General features: G+C 37.8%; 1 protein-coding gene across 1 annotated transcript in view; it reads left to right on the top strand.

The window, feature by feature from the left end:
* Cntnap2 (contactin associated protein 2) overlaps positions 1–22,950 on the top strand; it is a 2,113,217-nt gene that overhangs the window by 648,864 nt on the left and 1,441,403 nt on the right. The window contains exon 3 of the mRNA XM_051152463.1: positions 8,296–8,489. Within this exon, the coding sequence (XP_051008420.1) occupies positions 8,296–8,489 (194 nt within the window). The remainder of the gene's footprint in view (positions 1–8,295; positions 8,490–22,950) is intronic.

Here is a 22,950-nt window from a genome sequence, read left to right as displayed (position 1 = left end):
GGTGTTTATGAATAAATGTCAGTCCTCTGGGATATAATCTGTATTTAATTGCATCCAAAAAGCTAATGCGGCCACACCTCTTTTAGAAGACCCCAACTGTCTTGGGAAGTTAATCCTTGTCCTCAGATGTCAGTTTATTGTCTTGGGTTTTTTTTTTTTCACTTGTTTTGAAAATTTTTTAATATATTTCTTTTTAACATAAACATTTATATTGTTACATATGAGTAAAAGAAACTACATGCAGCAGGAAGAACCATGAGACAATCAGGAATTATATAAACGTTACATTCCTAGTGATTTGGCCATTTGTATTTGGCAAACTTGAAGTAAACATCTTTCCTATCTTGTTGGGTCTAAATCTCTGAATGGAGTTTAATATCTATCCCTATCTTATCTCTGTTAACTTAAAACATCTATCAGTTTTACTGCACCCATGATTATTTAAAAACCTATTCTTGTTGGAAACATCTATAGTGGGAGTGAAATAGTCTTCCTTCTGGCAACTTAAACATGTCCAACAGTTCTACACATTTTTTCTACTCTTCCTTGATTCCACATATGCATCAAGTTGTCAGTATTTTAGATATGATTATGGCACACTATTTTCTAATGTTTGCGGAATATTGAATAGGCTCAGCTCTTACTTGGTTATTTTGAAAGCCATGTGTCCTTGACTGAGATCTACTTACTCGCCTCTTCAGAGATCTCTGGAGCCGTGTGAACCATGCTGTAAATAGAGCCTGAGCTCATTAACAAGCTCCGTTAGCACATCATAAGATGTCTGTTCTATTTGTTCTTCATCAGTGAGATAATTCTCAATTTTATTCTTACACTTCCAGTTCTCTCAAATGTCACACTTTACTAATTTTTCTTCTGACTTGACTCCATTTGCATATGATGCTACCTACCCTCCCCTAACATGTTCACTTAGGTAACCTTTCCAATATTTATAAGATGCTTTCAGTTCGTGAAATCAGGACAACTTAGTTTTAATGTAGAAAACAGTTTACCATGGTTATTTAAATGTTGGTATTACGTCAACATCTGTGTGGTTGGTGTTTTTGTCAAAGTAATAAAAGCTAGGGCTGTCTGGGAAGATGGAACTAAATTTTTAAAATGTCTCTATCACATCGCCATGTAGCCACATGTGCGGGACATTTTCTAGACTTATGATTGACGTGGGAAAGGCAAGCTCACCGTGAGCGCTGACAACCAGCTGAGAAGGGCATGGGAGGAAAGAGTCAGCATTGTTCTTCAAAGGTTTCTGTCCATCAGCTAGATCTGGGTAGGGGTTCGAAGTTTACTGCCTATATTGATCTAGCCGATGGACAGGACATTCTCCACCATTGTGGGGTCTAACTTTCATGCGAACTCTGGTGCCCCATTTTTTACCATGTCCCCTTGATAGGGAGGCCTGATGGCACTCAGAGGAAGGATAGCAGGCTACCAAGAAGAGACTTGATACACTATGAACATATACAGAGGGAGGAGGTTCCCCTCAGTCACAGACATAGGGGAAGGGAGTAGGGGGAAAGTGGGAGGAAGGAATGGGAGGATACAAGGGATGGGCTAACAATTGAGATATAATATGAATAAGTTAATAAAATATTTTTAAAAAAAGTTTCTGCCTCAGTTTCTGCCTCAAGGTTCTTGAGTTCCTTAGTGCTGAACTGTGACCAGGAATATATAAGTAAAATAAACCCTTTCTTTCCCAGGTTGCTTTAGGTCTTAGTATTTATTACTGCAATAAAAAACACACTAAGATTATGTCAAAGGGTGGATGCCACCAATGTTTTTGGGTATTTAGTGCGGGCATGCTTTAGTGTGCACCAGACCTCAGTTTTAGCCTACTTACTACTTTGCATGTTCATTACATTTCTTGTGCATGGAGACGGTTATCTTATTCCTGATCCTGGCTATGGCTTTCCAATTTTCTTTTCTTTTTCTATCTTATCAAGAAATATTGTATTTTTGGAGCAAAAAGGAGACCTCAAAGCCTGAACTCATAACGGTATCTTGCCTGGAGACTTCTTTTCAATTTATTCTTTTCATCTGATACATACTTCCTGGCCAGTTATTAAAGGTTGTTTTATCCTTAATTGAAATTTTCTTCACTGTTTTTTTTCTAAATTAGAAACTAGATTTATGTTGACTTTAGTGATGTCACAGGCACCAATTGGAGTGCCCCATGTGTGCTGGAGCTATTTATCGTGGGAAAGCTTCCTCATGCCCTCTCCTAAACCTCTTGCTTAGTTCCTCAGTGCTCTCAGACATACTGATTTACAAATAGCAAAACAAAAGTTTCTGTCACGTGAGTTCAGAATGCTGACATCATCTGTGTTAGTTACTCTACTGTGAACTTGATGCAAGTTTGGATCATCTGGGAAGAGAGGACCACAAATCACAACATCAGACTGTGGACAAGTCTATCATGCATTTTCTTAACTAGTGATGGACATAGGAGGGCCTAACTCACTTTGGGTGATACCCCAGGACACCACATAGTTAGTACTGATTTTATACGTTGGTCCAGGTTCTCTAGCATAATTTACTATTCAATCTAGGTAGAATAAATCTGTAGATTAAAAACCCAGTGTGTCTTTAGATTAATAATATGGCTGTACAAACTCACACACACACACACACACACACAGAGAGAGAGAGAGAGAGAGAGAGAGAGAGACAGAGAGAGAGACAGAGAGAGAGAGAGAGAGAGGCGGAGACACAACAGAGATGACAGAGACAGAGAAAGTGACTGAAATCTAGAGGGAAGGGCACAAAAAGACTATAAGGCATTTAAATGCATGTTGAAGGAACAGTGGAAGTTAAGTAGTACACCTGTGAGTTTTTTCCAACTCTAGCAATGTACTGGTTACTTGGTAGTTAGGTAAGCATTTCTTAAGTCCTCTCAGATATGAAGAAGTTATGACTATTTAGCATAAATATTTCTGCCTCCTCTTCTTCCCAGCTCTCCATCAGTGTACACTGGGATCAGTTTTGCCGGTCAAGAGTGGGAGGTCACATCTTCCCTTTGACATGCTGTTTGGGGACTTTTTGAGATCTAAGGCTTATCATTCCTAATCTGTGGCTCAATAGAGGTTACAAGTTTCACAAGCCTAAGAAACAAAGTAATCAACTTCCCCAAATTACAAGCTTGATAGATCAAAGAAAAATGGGAAACTTGATATTGATCTGTCCACCACATTCCTTGAGAAACTGATTATTTCTTTCCTCAAGTTAATCACCTGTTTTCCTCACATTTGCATCTGAAAAAAAAAAAAAAAAGGTTTACTTACCTTTTCTTTGCTTGAGATATTTGCTTCCTCTAAACTTGACAATAAATTCCCTCTTGTTAAAAGTAATGAAATAAATTGGACTGAGTAGCTGTGTGTTAATTGCCTACTTACTGAAAAACAATGCAGCAAAAATGGCTAAATAAAGAAAATTTATTTTGGAGTATTCATTAGCAAGTCACTGGAAAAACGCGTTCACTAATCAATGGAACATATTGCTACTTCTACACTCTTTATATTAATTGCTTGTTGATTTCATTGGCAAAATCATTTTATTGCTTTGGGAAATATATAGATAGAACTTTCAAATTGCAATTAGCAATGTATTTCTCCGAGGCTTGGAACTCTGCAACTAATGAGAAAAATAACTGGTTATGATGACACGTGACTGTGAATCTAGACTTGTGATGTAGTGGGAAATGTTACGAGTTCAAAGCCATCTTTGTTCACATAGCCAGTTTGGGGCCACATAACACCCCCACTAAAAACTCTGTCTCTCAAAGAAAATATGCTTATCTTTTGACTGACTGAGCACATTATCATTCTAAAAATTTACCTGAGGCTCTTCCACATATTTATTTTACAGAACTTTAAAAACAGGTGCATGATTCATAACTGTAAAGAATGTAGGAACTAAAATAGAGTAAACAGTCAGCAAGTTGATAATACACTTTATAAACCCAGCGCAAGTAACAAATTGCAGAGGAGACATGAACAATAAGAGTTTCTGGATTTCTAAGGTTACAAATTTCAGCATGAATAGAGACACATATGATGTTATTAATTAAGAAATGCTTTGGGGATGAATACCTGAGCAAGAGGACAGAATTATATAGAAATGGAGATGTTAGGCATGGCCCAATCTCAATGAGGGTATTCACTAGTCCTGCATAGAGCTCGAAGATTTGAACATTACATTAGAGCTTCAAAAAGTCAGAGCAGGAATTAGCCCCTTGATGACTTTTGTGAAACGCCACCCCACCATTCAAAGGGTTCAAGGAATGGAAATAAGCTTGGGGAACATTTTCTTTATGGTCTCTTCAAGAGGTTCCTCAAGAGCATCTATGATGAATGCTGTCAGCTGTAGGGTTCCCAGAAGCTAAGCAAGTGAACGCCTAGAGGGCTTCTTGGATCGTTCACCACATGTGATGACATATGAAGTCAGCATACTTTGAATATTTTTGAATTTTGTGTAAAAAATGTCCCTAGCTAAGTTGAAGGAGGCTATGTGAACGTGTACATGGTAGGTTCTGGGTGTATCTCCTATGAGTGATGGCAGGAGGCTAAACTCTGGAAAGAGTAGAGAGACAATATAACGTAAATGGATGAGACATAGTTAGACTCTGTTTTAGAAAGATCACTCCAGTACTATGCTGTCTAAAGGTGGGAACTGAAAGCAGTTATGGTAGATTATACACACACACACACACACACACACACACACACACACACATGCGCACGCATGCACGCACGCAGAGAGAGAGAGAGAGAGAGAGAGAGAGAGAGAGAGAGAGAGAGAGAGAGAGAGAGAGGGAGCCTACCTAGTGATTTGGTATTGCTGATATGTACATAAAGTTAGAGCTGATGACTTGACTTTAGATGGCATATTAGTCATTTTTCTAAAGTAATATATAATTTATCATTGTATTCTAAATTCTAATTCTCACTAGATAAGTGCAGCTTTTACCTCTCATCAAAACTGCTTTCTTCTGAAGCATGTGCAGAGCACTAAGGAGACCACAACTGGTCAAAATTCAGATTATAAACACATTTTTATTAGAATATAGCAACACTATTTTTACCCAATGGGTAAGATTGTCATATTAGAATATAACTGGCCAATAATTGTAAGTCTAAAGTATTCAGAACTCAATCTTTAATGGAAAGAGCACTTGACCCAAGTGTTAGGCACTGTCAATTATCACTCCATGTGTGAAACAACTTAGTAATCATTGAGTCTAGCCCTCCATCATTCTAATATTGTAGACCCATATTTTACATCTTCATATAGTATAAATTCTCTAATTCAAAGTTATTGTTTTAAACACTCTTATTCTTTAAAGAAATTACAAGTGTAAATATTTAATATTTATTGACAGACTAAACCATCCCTAACCTTTTAATTTATGTACATAGACATTCTGATAACAGAAAATACCAAAGAGATATATTTTATCTTTTTAGTAAAATAAACAGATAGGTAGTCAATTTCTTCAGCTTTTAAACTAAATATTGTTGCATTACATTTATTTTGAAAGGGTGTCTTTGGTCAGTGTAGAAAGCGCACATTAAGACTTTTCTATTGCTTTCCTTCAGTTCATACCTGGTTCCATGACTTCTCAGCTTGTGTTATTTCTGATGAGGGGCTTCTTTCTGCCATTCAGGATATTTCAGATTTTATCTTTAATATTCTTTTCTTGCACTAATAGTGCAATGGACTTGGGTGGCTTGTTTGTGGTTGCTCTTCTTGGATCAAATAAATTGAGTTACTTGAGCTTATGACCTTCAAACATAGTTTTTTCACATATATATTGGCCCAGATGAATAGTGCATAATCATCCTTTAAGATTTTTTTCTGTTTTCCACCTCTGAGATTCAGTTTGGTAAATGGGAATGAACATTTGTCCTACTTCACTGATAGTTTTTTCAGGTGCGTGTTTCCATAATCATAAAACGGCCTGAACCAGTCAACCTGTAAGATGTTCTTATTGGTTCACAGTTTTAAAGATCTCAGTTCAAGGTTAGCTGACCTTATTCATCTTGGTTGGATCATGTCTTGAAACAAACATATTCATATGATGGTAACTGGGATTCAAAAAGGAAAAAAGGGGCTATTGTCCTAAGAATCCTCCTCAAGGGTCCATCATCAAGGGACAATGTATCTCCAAGTTACCCCAGGTCTTAAAGTACTGATCAGAACTACTTTTGGCACAGGCTAGATTAATGGCTTCAAACACAAATTGCATCAAATCTATGAAACAAGACTGGTAATTTTATAATCTCAGTATAATTTTAAGTCCTAAATTTTAAATTATGTTATTTTAATGTTATTTCTTTCCTCTACTAAATTTTTGTATTTGATTACTTAATATTTATGTGCTTTTTTTAAAATAGTGGGACTAACTCTTAATCATTGATTTAAATTTTAGGCTCATAAGTACCATTAAATCTGTTATTTGAGATCCATTTCTGCATAGTGAATTTTCTCTGATATTGACTCCTATTTTAACACTACACCAAAGACTTAGTATTTGGAATTTATAGTAAACATTATGGATGTGATTGTTTTTGAACTTTTGAATTTTCATGGCCTGCTTTGACCTAGAGTTGATTTATGTTCGAGGAAGGAGTTTATGTGTTAAATTGGCTTGTAATAATCACTACTTAAGTGTAATGATTAGCCCTTACTTTTCTTCTTCTTCTTCTTCTTCTTCTTCTTCTTCTTCTTCTTCTTCTTCTTCTTCTTCTTCTTCTTCCTCTTCTTCTTCTTCCTTCTTTCTTCTTTCTTCTTCTTCATCCTCATCACATGGACTGTGCCTTCCTACTTCTAATGGATGACCTTTCTTGGATTACTACTGGATGGCTACTTGTTCCACAAGAACTATGAGTCTGAACTAGTCTGTGATTAAATTTGTCCACCATGTACAACATCTGGGTGTTCTTCTCAGAAATTCATTTCTCTAATAGTATGGAGTCTTGGCCCCAAAACATATGTTTGATCTACCATCCAGAGTTCATAAATGCTCATGCTGAATTTTCAGTGACCTTTCTCTACAAAGCCACTTCCTTGCTGTTTCCAGCCTCTTCAGTAGCTTCGAACTCTGCCTGGCCTCTGCTCTAGGGACCCTTTTGTATTCTCTTTGGATCTTCTTTTCAGACCATAGCCTGGGAAATTAATCATGCTGAATATGGAAATTAGCATGGCTTACCTCACTTATTCCTCTTATGTGGGTCAGAATCCAGTCTTCAAAACAGTTATTGTGGGCTTTTTTTTTTTTTTTTTCAGTTTTCTTAGTTATTCAAAAAGCTGTTCTCCCATCATTCAAAGCAATATATTCCAAGTAAACACTGCTAAAAGCACACTGTATCTCTGGCAATCCTTATAGAATAAATTATCAGCCTTTAAATCCTTTATTTTTTAAATGATAAATATATTTTGATATGCTTTGTATTAGGTACTTTGTAAAATGTATTTTTATATCAATTATTCGCTTTAGTGTCTCTAAACACCTCACCTTCTGCCATGCTTTCTATTATTTATTTGTGTGTAGCCATAGATATAACTAGAATTTGAATATTTTAAATGTCTATTGACTCTGACTTTCTAAAATTCTATTTTCTTACTATTTGCTGGTCAAGTATCATATTTTAACAAAGACATTTAATTTTGTCCAGCTCCTTAAATAATTTTTATAAACATTGGTTATAATGTAACATTATCCTTTACTAATATAGAGTGGTTCATTACCAATATAACTCATCTTTAATAACGGCAAAGTTTTAATATGCAATTCAAGAAGCAGGGTACCCACAAGCTTTGTCTCTGAACTTTGTAAAGCAAAATATCCTTGAAAGTTGTATATAGTTGAGTTTTGTTTCCTTTATAATTTACTAAAAGATAAAACTTCACATGAGGGAAAGGAAAGGCATAGCTGCATATTTTTTCTTATGGTTTTAACAGAAGAGTTCATGGTAAATTGATCAACCCTCAGTCAATTAGACTTTGACATGTACTAATAAGATCTAATTGAGGAATTATGAAGACATTTGCTCAGGAGAAAATGAGCACATAATTACACCATAGAGAGGTTAAAGAATCAGGGTTACCCAGCTGGAAGAATATTAGTTGAAGTCCCAATGGCATCTATAAAGGACACTTCATAATACATCTGTGAAATACAGCACTGACAAGGCCAATTAAGATATGTAGAATAATCCATTTTTAATTGTAAGAAGTTCAAATTTCAACATCAGTTTTCCCCTTTGCCTCTGCCCACTTCAGGTGCTGGGGGATGGTCTCCATCAGACAGTGACCACTATCAGTGGCTTCAGGTTGACTTTGGCAATCGGAAGCAGATCAGTGCCATTGCAACCCAAGGAAGGTACAGCAGTTCTGACTGGGTGACGCAATATCGAATGCTCTACAGTGACACAGGGAGAAACTGGAAGCCTTATCATCAAGATGGAAATATCTGGGTGAGTCACAGTCTGAAATGCAGATACAGAGCTCAATAGATAATGCATGAAAATGGGAGAGGACATATATGGAGGACATATATGGTCTGTTCATAACTGCAAATACTTATCTATAAAAACTATTAGAAGACTACTAATTAACCAATTAGCTAACTAATTCACTTTTCTGTGTTGAGGACTACCATCTTAGGCTGCAATACATACAGTGCCAAGACTAGTTGGTCTCTGTTTTGATAAAGCATTGAAATCACTAGAAGTGTTCATATGTGTGGATGGTGGTCACACCCAGACTGACAAAAATCAAGATTATGTTCATGGAAAATCCAATTTAAAAGAGGTATTTCAAAACACCATGAGAGGTCCGTAGGCACATTTTATTGTTCGATGGTGAAAATACATAAAATTTGATTGGCATACACTGAAAATGTCTCAATTAATTATAAAGTCATGTTTTCAGCCAATCACCATATTTGAGATTATTTACCACTAAAATATACATAAGCTATATTGGCTTAATTATATTTTTTAAATCTACAATGAAAATCAAGCAAAATCAGAGTATTAAACAGGAAAAATGAAAAGGCAGAGAATGTGCTTTTAGTTGTTTTGTTTCTTGTGCTATTAGCCAAAGTAATGGGTACTTTCAACCTATCCATGCTCACTTTCTGGTAATAAGAATTTTTTTAAGCTCAGATTGTTCTTGTGAGTTTCTAGAGTTGAAAACTTTCTAGATTTGGCAACAATTTTCACATGACTGGCCATGATGGCAACCATAGTGTGAAATAAGCACATGATTCCTACATAATAAGAAATATGTCTCTCCAAGAAGGATTATAGGTATAACTCATCTCAGGCCAAAGCTCTGCATCAATAACGCCCATGTATTGAAATGTGTAACGTATGGAAAACACATAGGGAGATACAGATCCTTTCAATGAGAAGTCTTCATTACATACTAGAGATAACTGGAACCCTCGGGCATGAAGTATAGAAAAGTGATTCCCAACCACAGACAGAATAAATGGCTGTACTGATCTAATCCTTAAATACGTGTTAAGACAACAATAAAGAGGGAAGGGGAAGTGCAGCTATATTAGAGCCTTGATTTACTTTGCTGGTGGGTAGGAGTTATGGAAAGTTACAACGTAACTGGATGGAGATATGTTTAAGAGCGAAGATTATCCAACATAACATGGATTCCTCTAGTGATATCTGTAAGCAAGAACAGGAATGGGTCTCCTTGGTGTCTCCAGAGAAGACACCAAGAACAGCTCCCTGGAGAAGTAGGCTGGGTGTGCGCAGAGGTCTCAGCCTCTGCTGATGGTCATAAAGTATATGCTTTTGTCATCTTCTACCATTCATACATTACCTTTCTCTCTTCCTTTCATGTTTCCCATTAAAATTAGAATAGTAGTGAATGAAGAGTAATGAGTGATGATTTCTGGAAGCTTCTGCATGAGCTAATCATGGAACTGTAAAATTACAAACAAGTTTAAGGTATAATACAAATATTGGGAAATCCATTTAAGTGCTAGTAAGCATTCCACATAATGAGTCTAATAACCCATGACAGGAATGTTTGAATCCTGCTAATACCAAGAATGATCGCAAATAAAAATCATTTGCTTCTAAGGGTCCTTAACTATTTTGCAGCTATGCCTTAATCATTACATGATGGAATTTTAACTTTCATATTATCAACAAAATATATTCAGGCTTAAGATTAGTACTGATGATAATTAAATGTTAGATTTTACCATATATAATATAATAAAATAATGTAATTTTATTTGTACTAAAGGAAAGTTTTTACAAAACTGACTGGCTTTGTAACTCATGAAATGATAGATTCAGGTAGTCAAAGATTTCAAAGTTGATATGGTTTTAAGCTTGCATTTCTTAACCATTCATAAAATGATTCACCACCTGGGGGAATGGAAAACAAGGTATACATTACATCTGTTGAATATGATTTATTAATTTCAGTAAGGTTTTTGTTATTTATTTACTTTGCATCCTGATCATAGGTTCCCATCCTTCCTCTTCTCCCAATCTCTCCTCTCACCTCACCTACTACCATCCACCCCTCCTCTCCTTCTCCTCAGAAAAGGGGAGGCCTCCCAAGGATATCAACCACCCTTGTAATATCAATGGAATGGAGGGCTTAGGTCCATTCCATTCATGATCCTTGGTTGGTGGTTGTATCTCTATGAGATCCTATGGGCCCAAATTAGTTGATTCTGTTCTGGGTTTCTACATAGTCCCAGAGATCCCACCAAATCCAGTTGTCTCTCTAGTACTCTCTTTCTCTGTCCTCCCCTGACACCCTGCCTGTTTTTTTTTTTTTTTAAGATTTATTTATCATTATATATAACCGTGCTCTGCCTGTGTGTACTCCTGCAAGCCAGAAGAGGGTTCCACATCACATTACAGATGTTTGTGAGCCACCATGTGGTTGCTGGGAATTGAACTCAGGACCTTTGGAAGAACAGATTGTGCTCTTAACCTCTGAGTCATTTCTCCAGCCTTCCTGCCTGTTCTTATGCCTATTCCCTACATGAGTGTCCCCTCCCTCTGTCCAGTCCACCAAGAAGTCTAAGTCCAGAATATTTCCCGTTCTTTGTGAGATTCAGGCATCCCCTCTCATACCCTAGTTTCTTTGGGTCGGCGATTTGTAACATGATTATCTTATACTTTGTGGCTAATATTCATGTATAAGTCAGAATATACCATTTTTTGTCTTTCTGGGTGTGGGTTTACTTCATTCAGAATGATTATTTCTAGTTCCATACATTTGCCTACAAATTTCAAGATGTTATTGTTTTTAATGGATAAGTAGTACTCCATTGTGTAAATGTACCTGCTTTCTTTATCCGTTCTTTGGTTTAGGGATAGCTAAGTTGTTTTAAGTTTCTGGCTATTGCAAATGGAATTACTGTTAACATAGTTGAGTGATTGTTCTTGTGGTATGGTGAAGCAACGTTTGAGTATATGCCTCGGAGTAGTGTAGCTCTGTCTTGAGGTAGGTCAAGTCCCAATTTTCTGAGACACATCCACTTTGATGTGCAGGTGTACTCTTCTTGCTCCACATTCTTGCCAGCATGAGCTGTCACTTGGGTTTTTGATCTTAGCCATTCTGCCAGTTGTAAGATAGAACCTCAGAGTCATTTTGATTTGCATTTCCCTGTTGACTAAGGGTGGTGAGCATTTCTTTAAGTGCTTCTCAGCCATTAAAATTGTCTCTGTTGAGAATTCTCTCTTTAGAACTGTACCACGTTTTTCATTGTATTACTTGGTTTTATTGGTATCTGGTTTCTTGATTCTTTATATATATTTTAGAGATCAGTCCTCTGTCAGATGTAGGATTTGTGAAGATATTTTTCCGATATGTAGGCTGCCATTTTGTTCTTTTGACAGTGCCCGTTGTCTTACAGAAGCTTTTAAGTCTCATGGGCTCACATTTATTAGTTATTGGTCTTAGTGCCTGAGCTGTTGGTGTTGTGTTCAGAGAAATTGTCTTCTGTGCCAATGTGTTCAAGACTATTCCTCATATTTTCTCTGTCATATTCAATATATGTGATTTTATATGCAGATATCTGTTTGTGCAGGCTGATAGATATGGACCTATTTGCATCCTTCTATGTGCAGATAACAAGTTAGAACAGCACCATTTGTTGAAGATGCTTTCTTTTTTCCACTGTAGAATTTTTGGTTTATGTGTCCAAAATCAAGTGTCCATATTTGTGTTGATTTAATTCTGGTTCTTTGATTTAGTTCCATTTATCAACCCATCTGTTTTTGTGCTACTACCATGTGATTTTTATTACTTTTGCTCTGTAGTACAGCTTGAAATCTGGGATGGAGATAACATCTAGAAGCTCTTTTATTGTACAGGATTGTTTTAACTATCCTGATTTTGTCTCTGTTGCTGCTGGTATTTTGGTTTGGGGGTTTATTTTGTTTGTTTTTTCATATGAAGTTTAGTATTGTTCTTTCAAGGTCTCTGAAGAATTGTTTTAGAATTTTGATGGGATTGTGTTGACTTTGTAGATTGCTTTTGGTAGGATGGGCATTTTTGCCAGGTTAATTGTACCAATCCATGATCATGGGAGATTTTTCGATGTCCAGATGTCTTCTTCAGTTTCTTTCTTCAAGGACTTGGAAGTCCTGGTAATACAATTCTTCACTTGCTTGCTTAGAGTTACACCAAGAATATATATTTTTAGCAAAAATTGTGAGTAGCTATTATCTATATATTTTTAAGGAAATGGGTTATGCAACTAGTATAATATTTTTCGAAGTCCATGTAAGTATTTTTGAATGATTTTACAATCATTGACACCATATATAAGAATGAGAGAAAGAGAGAGAGAGAGAGAGAGAGAGAGAGAGAGAGAGAGAGAGAGAGAGAGAAAGTAAAGTGATAAAAAATGCCATACCCTAGATAGTACAAGCATTAACTGAAATCATGTGCAGTTACCAAACAAGGTACACATAACACCAACTCTATTGACATCAGTGTGCACAGCACACACAAAAGGACATGGCTAATCTTGATGTTCACAAAGCAACAGTAATAGACATGAATATGAGAGAGTCAGTGTGAGGGGAATGGGTGGACACGAGCAGCAGTGACGTGAGGGGTAAGAGTAGTCATGAGGCTAGGTGATCTTGTCTGGAATTGTTTAAAAGCATGAAAATTAAAAAACACTAGCTACCAACAAATAACAACTTACATAAGTGATAAATATCAGCATTTCACATAAATGTCATGAATCTTTGTATGAAAATGGGGCTTGAAGAAATTCCTAAGTTGGCCTATCCAAATATTTGATATGCAAGGATGTGAGCTTCTAAATGTGCCTAGCTAGCCAAATCTTCCTATCCTCTCTGATAATGTTTAAAATAATAGAACCCTGTGTTCTTAATGACAAGTGCATTTACTTCTATGCTGTATCCCCTTTACAATGCAAATTACAACATTCAGAACCCTAAAAAACCATCCCCATTATTGGATTTACATAGTTCCAGAACTCAAATTTGCACCCCTTTCTGCAGTTTATTTCAAGGTCTCCTGTATTTGAAGGAAAAAAAGAAAAAAGAAATGCTGTATATAAAAGTTTCAACATTGCATTAAATAAAAATTCTATCACTCAAGAATTTTATATCATAAGATTTACATTCCAAAATTTACCTGTATAATGTGGACATAGTATGATTTCTCTGTAGGATCTTTAAAAAAGAAAAGAAAATGTGTACACATTTCTAATTATTTTTAAAGAGTTTTGACTTCTTAGTCAGCAGGTATCAGACAAAATTAATTACTACCGTATGTCTTTGGGAGTCCTAATGTGGAGCAATGTCTTATCATATTTAAGTTACATAGATTCTCAGCAAGAATATGGAAATATATGTGCTGTCATTATCTAATATCTCAAATATAATATCAATTAATTAGTCATTTAAAACCTTGACTTTTGCTGCTTCTTTACACAATTTTACCACAAAAAGGCATTCCTGTATTTACAAAGTTTCATTGTTTCAAGCAAATTTGAAGCATCCCAAACCTATGGAATGCAGACAGGTATTAGCAGGGAAAATTTTGCTTTAGGGATGTCAATTCCATATTGCATTCCCTAATCAATACTAATACTGACATATTGAGAGCATCCAAACTTATTTCTTAGATAAGGCTGTAACATGTTGGGTAGTAGCAAAAGTTGAGCTGTGGTATCAATGATCTGAATGAAGCATCTTGATTCATTCATTTGTTTCATATTCTAGAAGATTCGACAGTCCCCTGGGATTGAAATTCCTAATCCAAAAATTAGAGAAATCACTAGGATATTAAACTGTAAATGTATATATGAGCAAATTTTCCAAGGTCTAATGATTGAGGAAGAACATGTGTTACCCAGCCTAGAATCAGTTTACAGAAATCTGCATGGATGAGCACATCAAATGCTTCCATCCACTCTTTCCTCTGCACATCCAACTTCCCTCTGCTTACTCTTATGCATGACTTAAAATACCCAACAATATTGCCAACAAAGAAAATATGACTTAGTGGGTGAGGTAGAATGTAAGCACATCCCTGTCAGATGAAGACAGGGAAGAGAGTGCCACAGCACATCAGTGGCTGGCACACAATGGCCCAGGCAGGGACTCTGTGCTCTGAGGCCTTGCTCTGAGCCAAGTGCCAGTGTAGTGCTTGTAACAGATTATTTGTTACCATAATGATGGCCGTGTGTGCAATGAGCCATGTAAGGGGACAGCATTTAAAAATGAGTGGGTGATTCTGCCCTATCTTTTCAACCATTTGTCACAACAGTTGCACTAATTTTCCAAATCATTTAAAAATCTGTTCTTATTAGGAATGCACAACACGAATTCTTCTGTTCCACACAGCAATAGTGTGCTCAGAATAGTTTTTCTGCCTGTAATACTAAGGAAGAAAAATCCTCGCTTGGGTAGACATTGTGTCCTTATCAACTGCACTGTTTGCCAGTGCTGTTTTCTTCATGGATAGTTGAGATTTCTCTTGCTGACTTTTACATACAAATGTGTTGCTACAATGAGGTATTGGAGGAAACACCAGGAAGGCATATGTGAAATAATTGTATCGTTTATAGAGCAATAAAGCAAATATGAACTTATTGTTCAAAATGATGTTTAACTTACGTAAAAACTGTTAATATTTATATAGAATAAGATGGACTTCAAGGTTAATTCAAAACAAGTTCCTCAGTTCTGTGAACTAAATTCTCCTATTTGCTCCTCTTTTTGACTGGATGTTATTTTTAAAGTTCTATGAATTTTAATATGCCTGGTAGATATTCAGATCTTTTGATATGCACTGAAAATGCTTCTAAGATGGATTTGATCATCTTTTCTTTATTATATTTGGGTTGTGAGCATCTCAGCACATGGTCATGGTTACTTCTATGTCAACCTAAGGCCAATAGCTCTGCCTTATAGAACCTTTCTAACAACTATGACTGTGTGTCTAATTTTTCCCCCAAATTTGGAGCATAGAAGCAATGTTATTATAAATTTGAATATGTTTTGACATATTATCTACAAGGAAAGTTGGTAGTCAAAATAAAGTATTATTCTTTCTAGTTGAGTAAATTTTTCATCTATAAGGTAAATATGATATATGAAATTATCATTTTAATTTGTAAAATGCACTTGGATATTTGAGAAATTCGAAAAGAAAGATGCCCAGGGCTGGAGAGTTGGATAGATAGCTCAAGGGTAACAATATATTCTCATCTTCTAGTGGATCCTAATTAATTATGAATATCTCAAATTTATAAAATTCATAACAATTGGATAACTAGTATGTGTCTTTGTAAGATCTTAGAATAATTTGAGACATACTAGTTATTCAATTGTTATGAATTTTATAAATTTGAGATAGTCAAATGCATTGCCCTGGTGTATGACCTTAGATCTGGCCTTCAATGTTGAAATTAAACTGGATTTACAGTGCTGTTCTTCTATATGCTTGTTGGCATGTGTATTATGTTAATTTGCCACTCAAACCATAGTCCTATAGATTGCTACCTGGGTCCTACATGTTGCCATGCAAAGCATGTCTAGGCAGCTTGTTTGGGTACTGGCTTTTTATTTAGATGTGAGGGGAAACATACCTAGGATGTTTCTGTTATGTTTACTTTAATCAAGTCACAATTACTAACTTTGGAACACCAAGTAAGGAGATAAATCACTGTAGTCCGTTGTATCTATTCATGTCTTCTTGGGCCAATTGAGAAATCCAAGGTAAGCAAGGTCAAAAGTCAGCTTTATAAATGGGAGTGAGATAGAGTGAGAAAAAGAGATGAAGAAAGAGAGAGAGACACACACACAACCCATGAACACATACACAGAGTGGAGGCTGGGGGGTTGGGGGGAGAGACAGACAGACAGACAGACAGACAGACAGACAGACAGACAGACAGAGACAGATACAGCAGAGACATAAGAATAATAACAGATTAGGGAGATTCTATTGGTGTTTGTTTGTTTTTGAGACAGCACCTTCTTTTTAGTTTACACTGTCCTCTTAACACCTCCCAATTTGAGGCACATAGTCCCAAACATAAAGGCTTGAAAGCAGGAGTTCCTACTTTGTTTCTATCCATTTTTAATCAGTTGAGAAGAATATAAATATGTTCATAGATGAGGTGAGTCTAATAATATATACATGAGAGTTTGTAGACTGGAAAAATGGGAAGACTGAAAAACAAAAAGGTAGAAATGCATCTTGTTAGCCGAAGTAGGACAGTGCAGAAGAAGACCTATGAATGTACTTCTCATGTGATCTAGGCACCGGAAGCCCACAACACAGGCACAACAGGAGACCCTGAGAATCTTCAGTTTGACAGGCAACAGACATTGCTTAACCGCAAGGCAGTGAGCACCACTTTTAGTGTTTCAGGGGCTCCTGTGAGAAAGAAGAGTGAAAAATCATTCCCCATGCCTCCAAACCAGATTGTAGAATTAAGGCTAAAATTCACAGTACAACTTGCAAGCCTATTTATGTTGCAAAGAATGTGCATTAGCACATAGGCTCTTACCGAGCAGTGCCACTTCTAAAGAGCCGAAGACAGACAAAATAAACACAATTACTGTTTCCTAGGGGTGAAAATAAATGAGAATGCTGTGGTAAAGCTAGGCACATACAGCTAGTCTAGGCCTAATGGACGCAGGCTTCCAGCATTGTTGTGGCCACGCGAAGAAGGATTCTTCCTCAGAGTGGCTGAGGGTTAGGGTGGGGTGAGGCCTGCTGAGGTGCTAAACATCGTTCACTAAACTAATAAAAAGTTGTCATGCAGAGAGGAGAGATAGAAGGATTCCAAAGTAGTAAATCCTCCATTGAAGCAGGTACCTATGGGGACTGGGGCTTTATAAACAGCCATATACTTCCTAAGTTCTTACAAGCAAAAAAACCTTTGCTTCATGAAATCTGGACTCATATCCTTTCAATCAGTATTGGTGACTTACATATTCAGCTTTTAAAGCATGGTGGTGAGTGGGTATGCATTCTTCTAGGGCATGGGTTTCCATACCTGTGTCACTCATAATGCAGATTTCACTAAGCAACATTTAGATAAGGCTATTTAAAGCCTTCCAGTTGACTTGATGTTCCTCTTTCTGAAAAAAAAAAAAAAAAAGACTGACAAAGCATGATGTCCCTCACATCTGACCCTCAAATCCAGATATACTTGCCCTGTCATATTATATAATGCCAGATGCCTATTTTAGCTCTGCAAGGAGTCCTAAGTATAAATACCCACTTGCTAATTTTGACTAACGGGAAAAAAAAAAAAAAACACAATATTGAAAACACACACGGTATGTACAGACCAGGATTGAAGGGATCTGGAACTGTCCTGTAGACATCCAAACCTTACTTCCAAATATATTACTGTGTGCATTTGATCATGAGGACCAACTCTCTATAGGTTTTTGTTGACTTAGCTCAAAAAATATCTATCTAAGGGAGGAGGTTCACTAAAGATATGAGAGAGAAGACTGTCATAGGTACCTGGAAGAGTTCGGAGTGAACATGCCCAGCTGGCAAAATGAAGCCATGTGGGGAGAGGGAAGATGGGAGATGGAAGAGCCAGAAGCCAGGAGAATGGGAAGAGAGAGTGGTGACCAAGTGGAAAGGGACCAACAGCCAAAATGACAGTCTTACATAGGAATCAGAGAAGCTGGGTGAGAGAAAGCCCAGCCCAGTCTCTGAGCTTAATGTAGGAATTAGGTTGTGGCAGCCAGGAGGACCCTATAACAGGTAAACTGGCTGCCAGGGTCTGCTTTGGTAAGATAATAGGCACCTCAGCTGTATGTCCTGAGTTTGAGACCTAATACTGCCTGCCTACAGAGGGATTTTAATAATTACTTCCTCAAAAATAATTTGAGAGATACTGACACACAAATTTAATTCCTTCATATCCTCGTAGTTTCCTCTAATTATTTGCCAGTCTGATGCTGCTCTTATTGATTGTGGCTTGAACGTAATATGGAGGCATCTCCTTGAGATTACTGTTATCTGAGTTCCGGGTCAATAAAATCATGACATTAAGTTTAAACCAAGGCCAGGTACACATTTAGAGCTTACAGGGGACCGGTCCTCTAGTCACTGTGGAGTACCTGTTTTCATTGTGGAGGTACTGGGTCTCTGCATTTAACTCATGGAAACAACTTTGCTAAATAACTCATTTTGTCCATTCGACTTTGAAAAAGCATTAATAGCATGCTGAAGCATTTTTGGCAAATGCATTTGGATTGCTGGAGTTAAGCTAGCTTAATTATAGTCTGCAGTGACAAAATCACTGCGGCCAGAAGCTGGCTAGCTGATATCTGCATGGCTCATTCCACTCCCTGAATGGGTTTTTAGTTACCCAGAGCAAAGAGGCATAGACATTCTGTTTTGCAACTGATAGAATATTTAAGATAAATACCTGTACTCATCTCATAAACTTTACTGACATATTTCAATGAGTCTGCCGGTAGGCTTACTGTAATTCTCACTTAAGTGGTTTATAATTGCATTAGGAGTCGGCTTTCGTGACATCAATGAAAACCCTCCCCTGTGATTTAGCAAAGTAGTGCCCGATACTACAACTGCACCAACTAACAGGTAATAATAACAGCCACTCAATGCCTTCTGGGGGCTTAAATGCTCCCAGTACTTTATGTTACATAATCTTCAAAACAGGAAGCATATGGTGATTTCATCTGTTTTCAGCCCTATCCTGACATAGAGGATTAGAGGTGAGTGCTCTTCCAGAAGGGCACATTACATTCACGGTGTGGCATGGCTAAGTGACGGTGGCAGAAACAGCAGCTAAGCTGGTAGTAAAGAGCATTTCGTAATATGTATGCATATCAAAGAAAAATATTCTAAGTGGAAACTGAAAGTGCAGTGAAGCTGAGATTTGAAACCAAGGCTCTTTAGCTCACCCCATGGTATCCTCATGACTGTGGTACTCGTCATCTGTCCCTCTCGGTCCAACTGCAACTTGGCAAGCACTCATTAATATGGAGATGGCTTCAAATGTGGCAAACAAGCCACTGGGCAAAATGTCCTCATTTCTACCACAGACAGAATTCCGCCTAAAAAAGGGCAATCTTGGATGCAGGCAGAGTCAACGGCCAAACTTTGTTAAGACAGGGTAAGCAAGTCATCAGTAGTTCCTGCCTCATAAATATGTCTGTTAGATTTATTGGACCAGAAGGCCAAAGAAGATGCTCCAACATAACAGAGAGTTTTGGGTGATTGTTTAGGCAGTAAACTGTCTCTGTCATCTTCTCCTCGGAAAGATACTAACCTGCACTCCCAGCAATCTCAGGTAATCAAGTTTATTCCTACTCAAGTCTCTGATCGAGTTAAAGACCAGGTAGCTTAGTTATACAATGAAGCTTACTTGTTTAGTGCTTAAGATGTTTTTAGGTCTAGATAGATGTTTAAAGTTGATTTAAACATTCACAATTTTAGATGCACCAAGATAGGAAAAATGTTTTCTTCAAGGCTGTAATTTACAAATAGCCAAAATACTAAGAATGTAAAAGTTATATAATTCCTAATTGTGTCATGGTTCTTCGCTATAGGTAGTTTATTGTATATATGTGTAATAATATAAATATATATGTAAAAAATAAAAAATGTTAAATTTTTTTTTAAAACGAGTGAAAAAAGTTTTACCCTCAGTCTGGAAACAAGAGCAAAGCCTAAGATTGTATTTGTTTGTTTCTTTTGCTGCTTTTAATTTGTTTTATAAAACAGAATCTCATTATTCAGTCCAGCCTGGCCTTGACCTCTTGATCCTCTAACTCAGCTCTTAGTGCTGAGATTTCTAGCTCACACTATGAAGATCAGCTACAGCTTAGGAATTATTAAGTAAACCAGATATGGTGGCTCACATCTTTAATCCTAGCACCTCAGAGGGAGCCAGAGGCCAACAGATCTCTGTGAGTTCCTGACCAGCCTAATCTACATTGCAAGTTCCAGCTCAACCCCACAGTAGGACTTTTATTCAAACAAACAAACCCTCAAAGAATTGTCAAATCAACTAGTAGAATTCTGTTTTAATTACATTTATTTTCATGAGCTGTATAGAAACACACATTTCTTTTTTTACATATTGCCAGGTCATTGTGTTATTCTGATACATGTATACAGGGTAGAATGCATGGATCAAGTCAAACATACCTGTCCCGTTTTAGTTATACTGAACCACATACATAAGAGAAGGCCATGTTTAGAAGACATTGAGTAGAAGGTAAAAAGAGTTGAACTTTCAAAGGAAAGATGAGAAAAATCTGTTTTTCTTTTTTTTTTGTTGTTAATTTTATTTAATTAGTTTATTTAGATTACATCTCAATTGTTATCCCCTCACTTGTATCTTTCCATCCCCCCTCCCTCCCTCCCTCCCGCTTTCATCCTATTCCCCTCCCCCCTAGATCTGTTCTGAGCAAAGTTCCCACGCACAAGATTGTGTCATGTAATGCATACACCATTCTTTTACAATAAATATCAACACATTCGTGGCTCATGTGGCCCATATCTATGTGGTGCATGTTTTAACATGTTAAACAGTCTGCCGTAAGATGCACTAAAAGTGTGTGAAAGAATAAAACACACATTCTGAGGTGAAGATATTCATATTTTCCCAGGAAGAGCTAGAAACTTCTGCTTGAGGCCTTCTAAGTAAAGACTCTAAGGAAATGTCCATGTATGTGTTTGCTGAGTATTTCTGGCTCCTTGATTGTGTCTGTGTAGATTAGATTAACACAGCTGGCATATTACTTATTCCTAGTCAGATAACACACACTCGGAGTGTATGCGGGGGGGGGGGGGGGGGGGGGGGGGGAAATACCTGGGTCAGAAAGAATGCCTGAGCCGTGGTATGTAGTACAACACAGGAGGAAATGTGAAATCCTGACAAGACCTTCAGCATCCTACCTCAATTAAATAGTTGTCTCTGGGATGACATTTAAAACTTCTGAGTAAAATCTCCCAAAGAGATTCTGATACAGAGTCTGAGCTGAAGACCCTGGAAGAGATCAGTGCAAGTTTGTCACCTTCATAGAACAGCCCGGAAAGACACAGCAGGACAATGTGGCCAAGGAAAAAGAATGGCTGGACAAGGCCGCCTTTATTTCAAGTCCTAGAACTTGCCTTAGCCTTTCAGGGCATGGGGAGGGGGATGCGACCAGGGGAGAAGGTGAGAAACATGCTCCTGGAGTTGTTCCCTAGTGGCTTAGGGACAGAGCTGGGTTCCCAGCCCCACTGGGGAGACAGGGAGTGGGTGTTACCTGAGGCTCCTCAGTACTCCCCTGGGTGTCAGCATGGAGCTACTGGCAGTGGTTGTTCAGGCCACAGAGACTACAAAGGCAGTTCTGCTCACCACCACCAGCAGTCTCCCTCCTGCAGTCGTCGCCCCCCCCCAGGCCCCCCCCCAGAATAAATGGAGTCTCAGACAGTCACGGTGGAGTGAGAAGTCAAAAGCTAACTTTACTTGTGAATTAGGGATTGATAGTCCCTGGGAAGCCAGAGTGACTGCCAGGCTACTTCCATCTACATAGAATGATACAGTGTCCTCCTGTCACATGGGGGCCTTTATCACAGGAAGGAAGACAGTACTTAGTTATTCTGTGTATGAAACGATGGCACAGGAGGTATAATTAGAGACCATTTGTTGGAGGCTAAGATCTCAGTACAGTACGGGGTGGGGTGGGGTACTTCCTGGAACTCCCTGTGTCTGTTGTCAGAAAAGGTCTGGCCTGCATTGCCGTACAAAATTCTGGAGTCACCACATCAGGTGGGGTGAGAGGTCCTGGGGGGAAGGGAGCCTGTTCTTCACAGTCCCAGTGTGGAACTGGCTATCCATCTGGAGAACACAAGGCCTCAGCCTTAACCCGCAGAGTCCTACAGTTTAGCATGTACTACCTGCTGGATCTCCCATGCGATACACTCCAAGCACCCACAGCTTTTAGGCGTTACATATCATTGTTCCCAATTTTAATTTGAAAACTATGACTCTTGAACTTCCCCAGGATCCCAGTGTTAAGCATGCAAAAGACATAGAACTTAAATCCTATCAGTGTTGCCGTTCCCACCGACAAACACGGTTCCCTCACGCAGAAGTTTGCTGCATTGGCCACACACTGGATGACGTCAACAAGAGAAGGGAACTCTCACAGTACTGGAGGTCAGAAGGTTGTGATCAAAGATCTTGTCAGTAGAGGCTAGAGAGATAGTTCAGCGGCTAAGAGCACTCACTACTCTTCCAAAGGACCTGAGTTGTGTTCCAAGCACACACATCAAGTGCCTCAGAAACATCTATAACTTAAGTTACAGAGGACCTAATATCCTCTTCCAGACCTTCACAGGCACCTGCCTGTGATTGGAATACATTCATACAGATACACAGACACAGACACAGGC

The sequence above is a fragment of the Acomys russatus genome, chromosome 10 (genome assembly GCF_903995435.1).
Source record: "Acomys russatus chromosome 10, mAcoRus1.1, whole genome shotgun sequence".
Taxonomy (NCBI): domain Eukaryota; kingdom Metazoa; phylum Chordata; class Mammalia; order Rodentia; family Muridae; genus Acomys; species Acomys russatus.
Note: the sequence above shows the minus strand (reverse complement) of the source record. Positions and strands in the feature narration are given on the sequence as shown.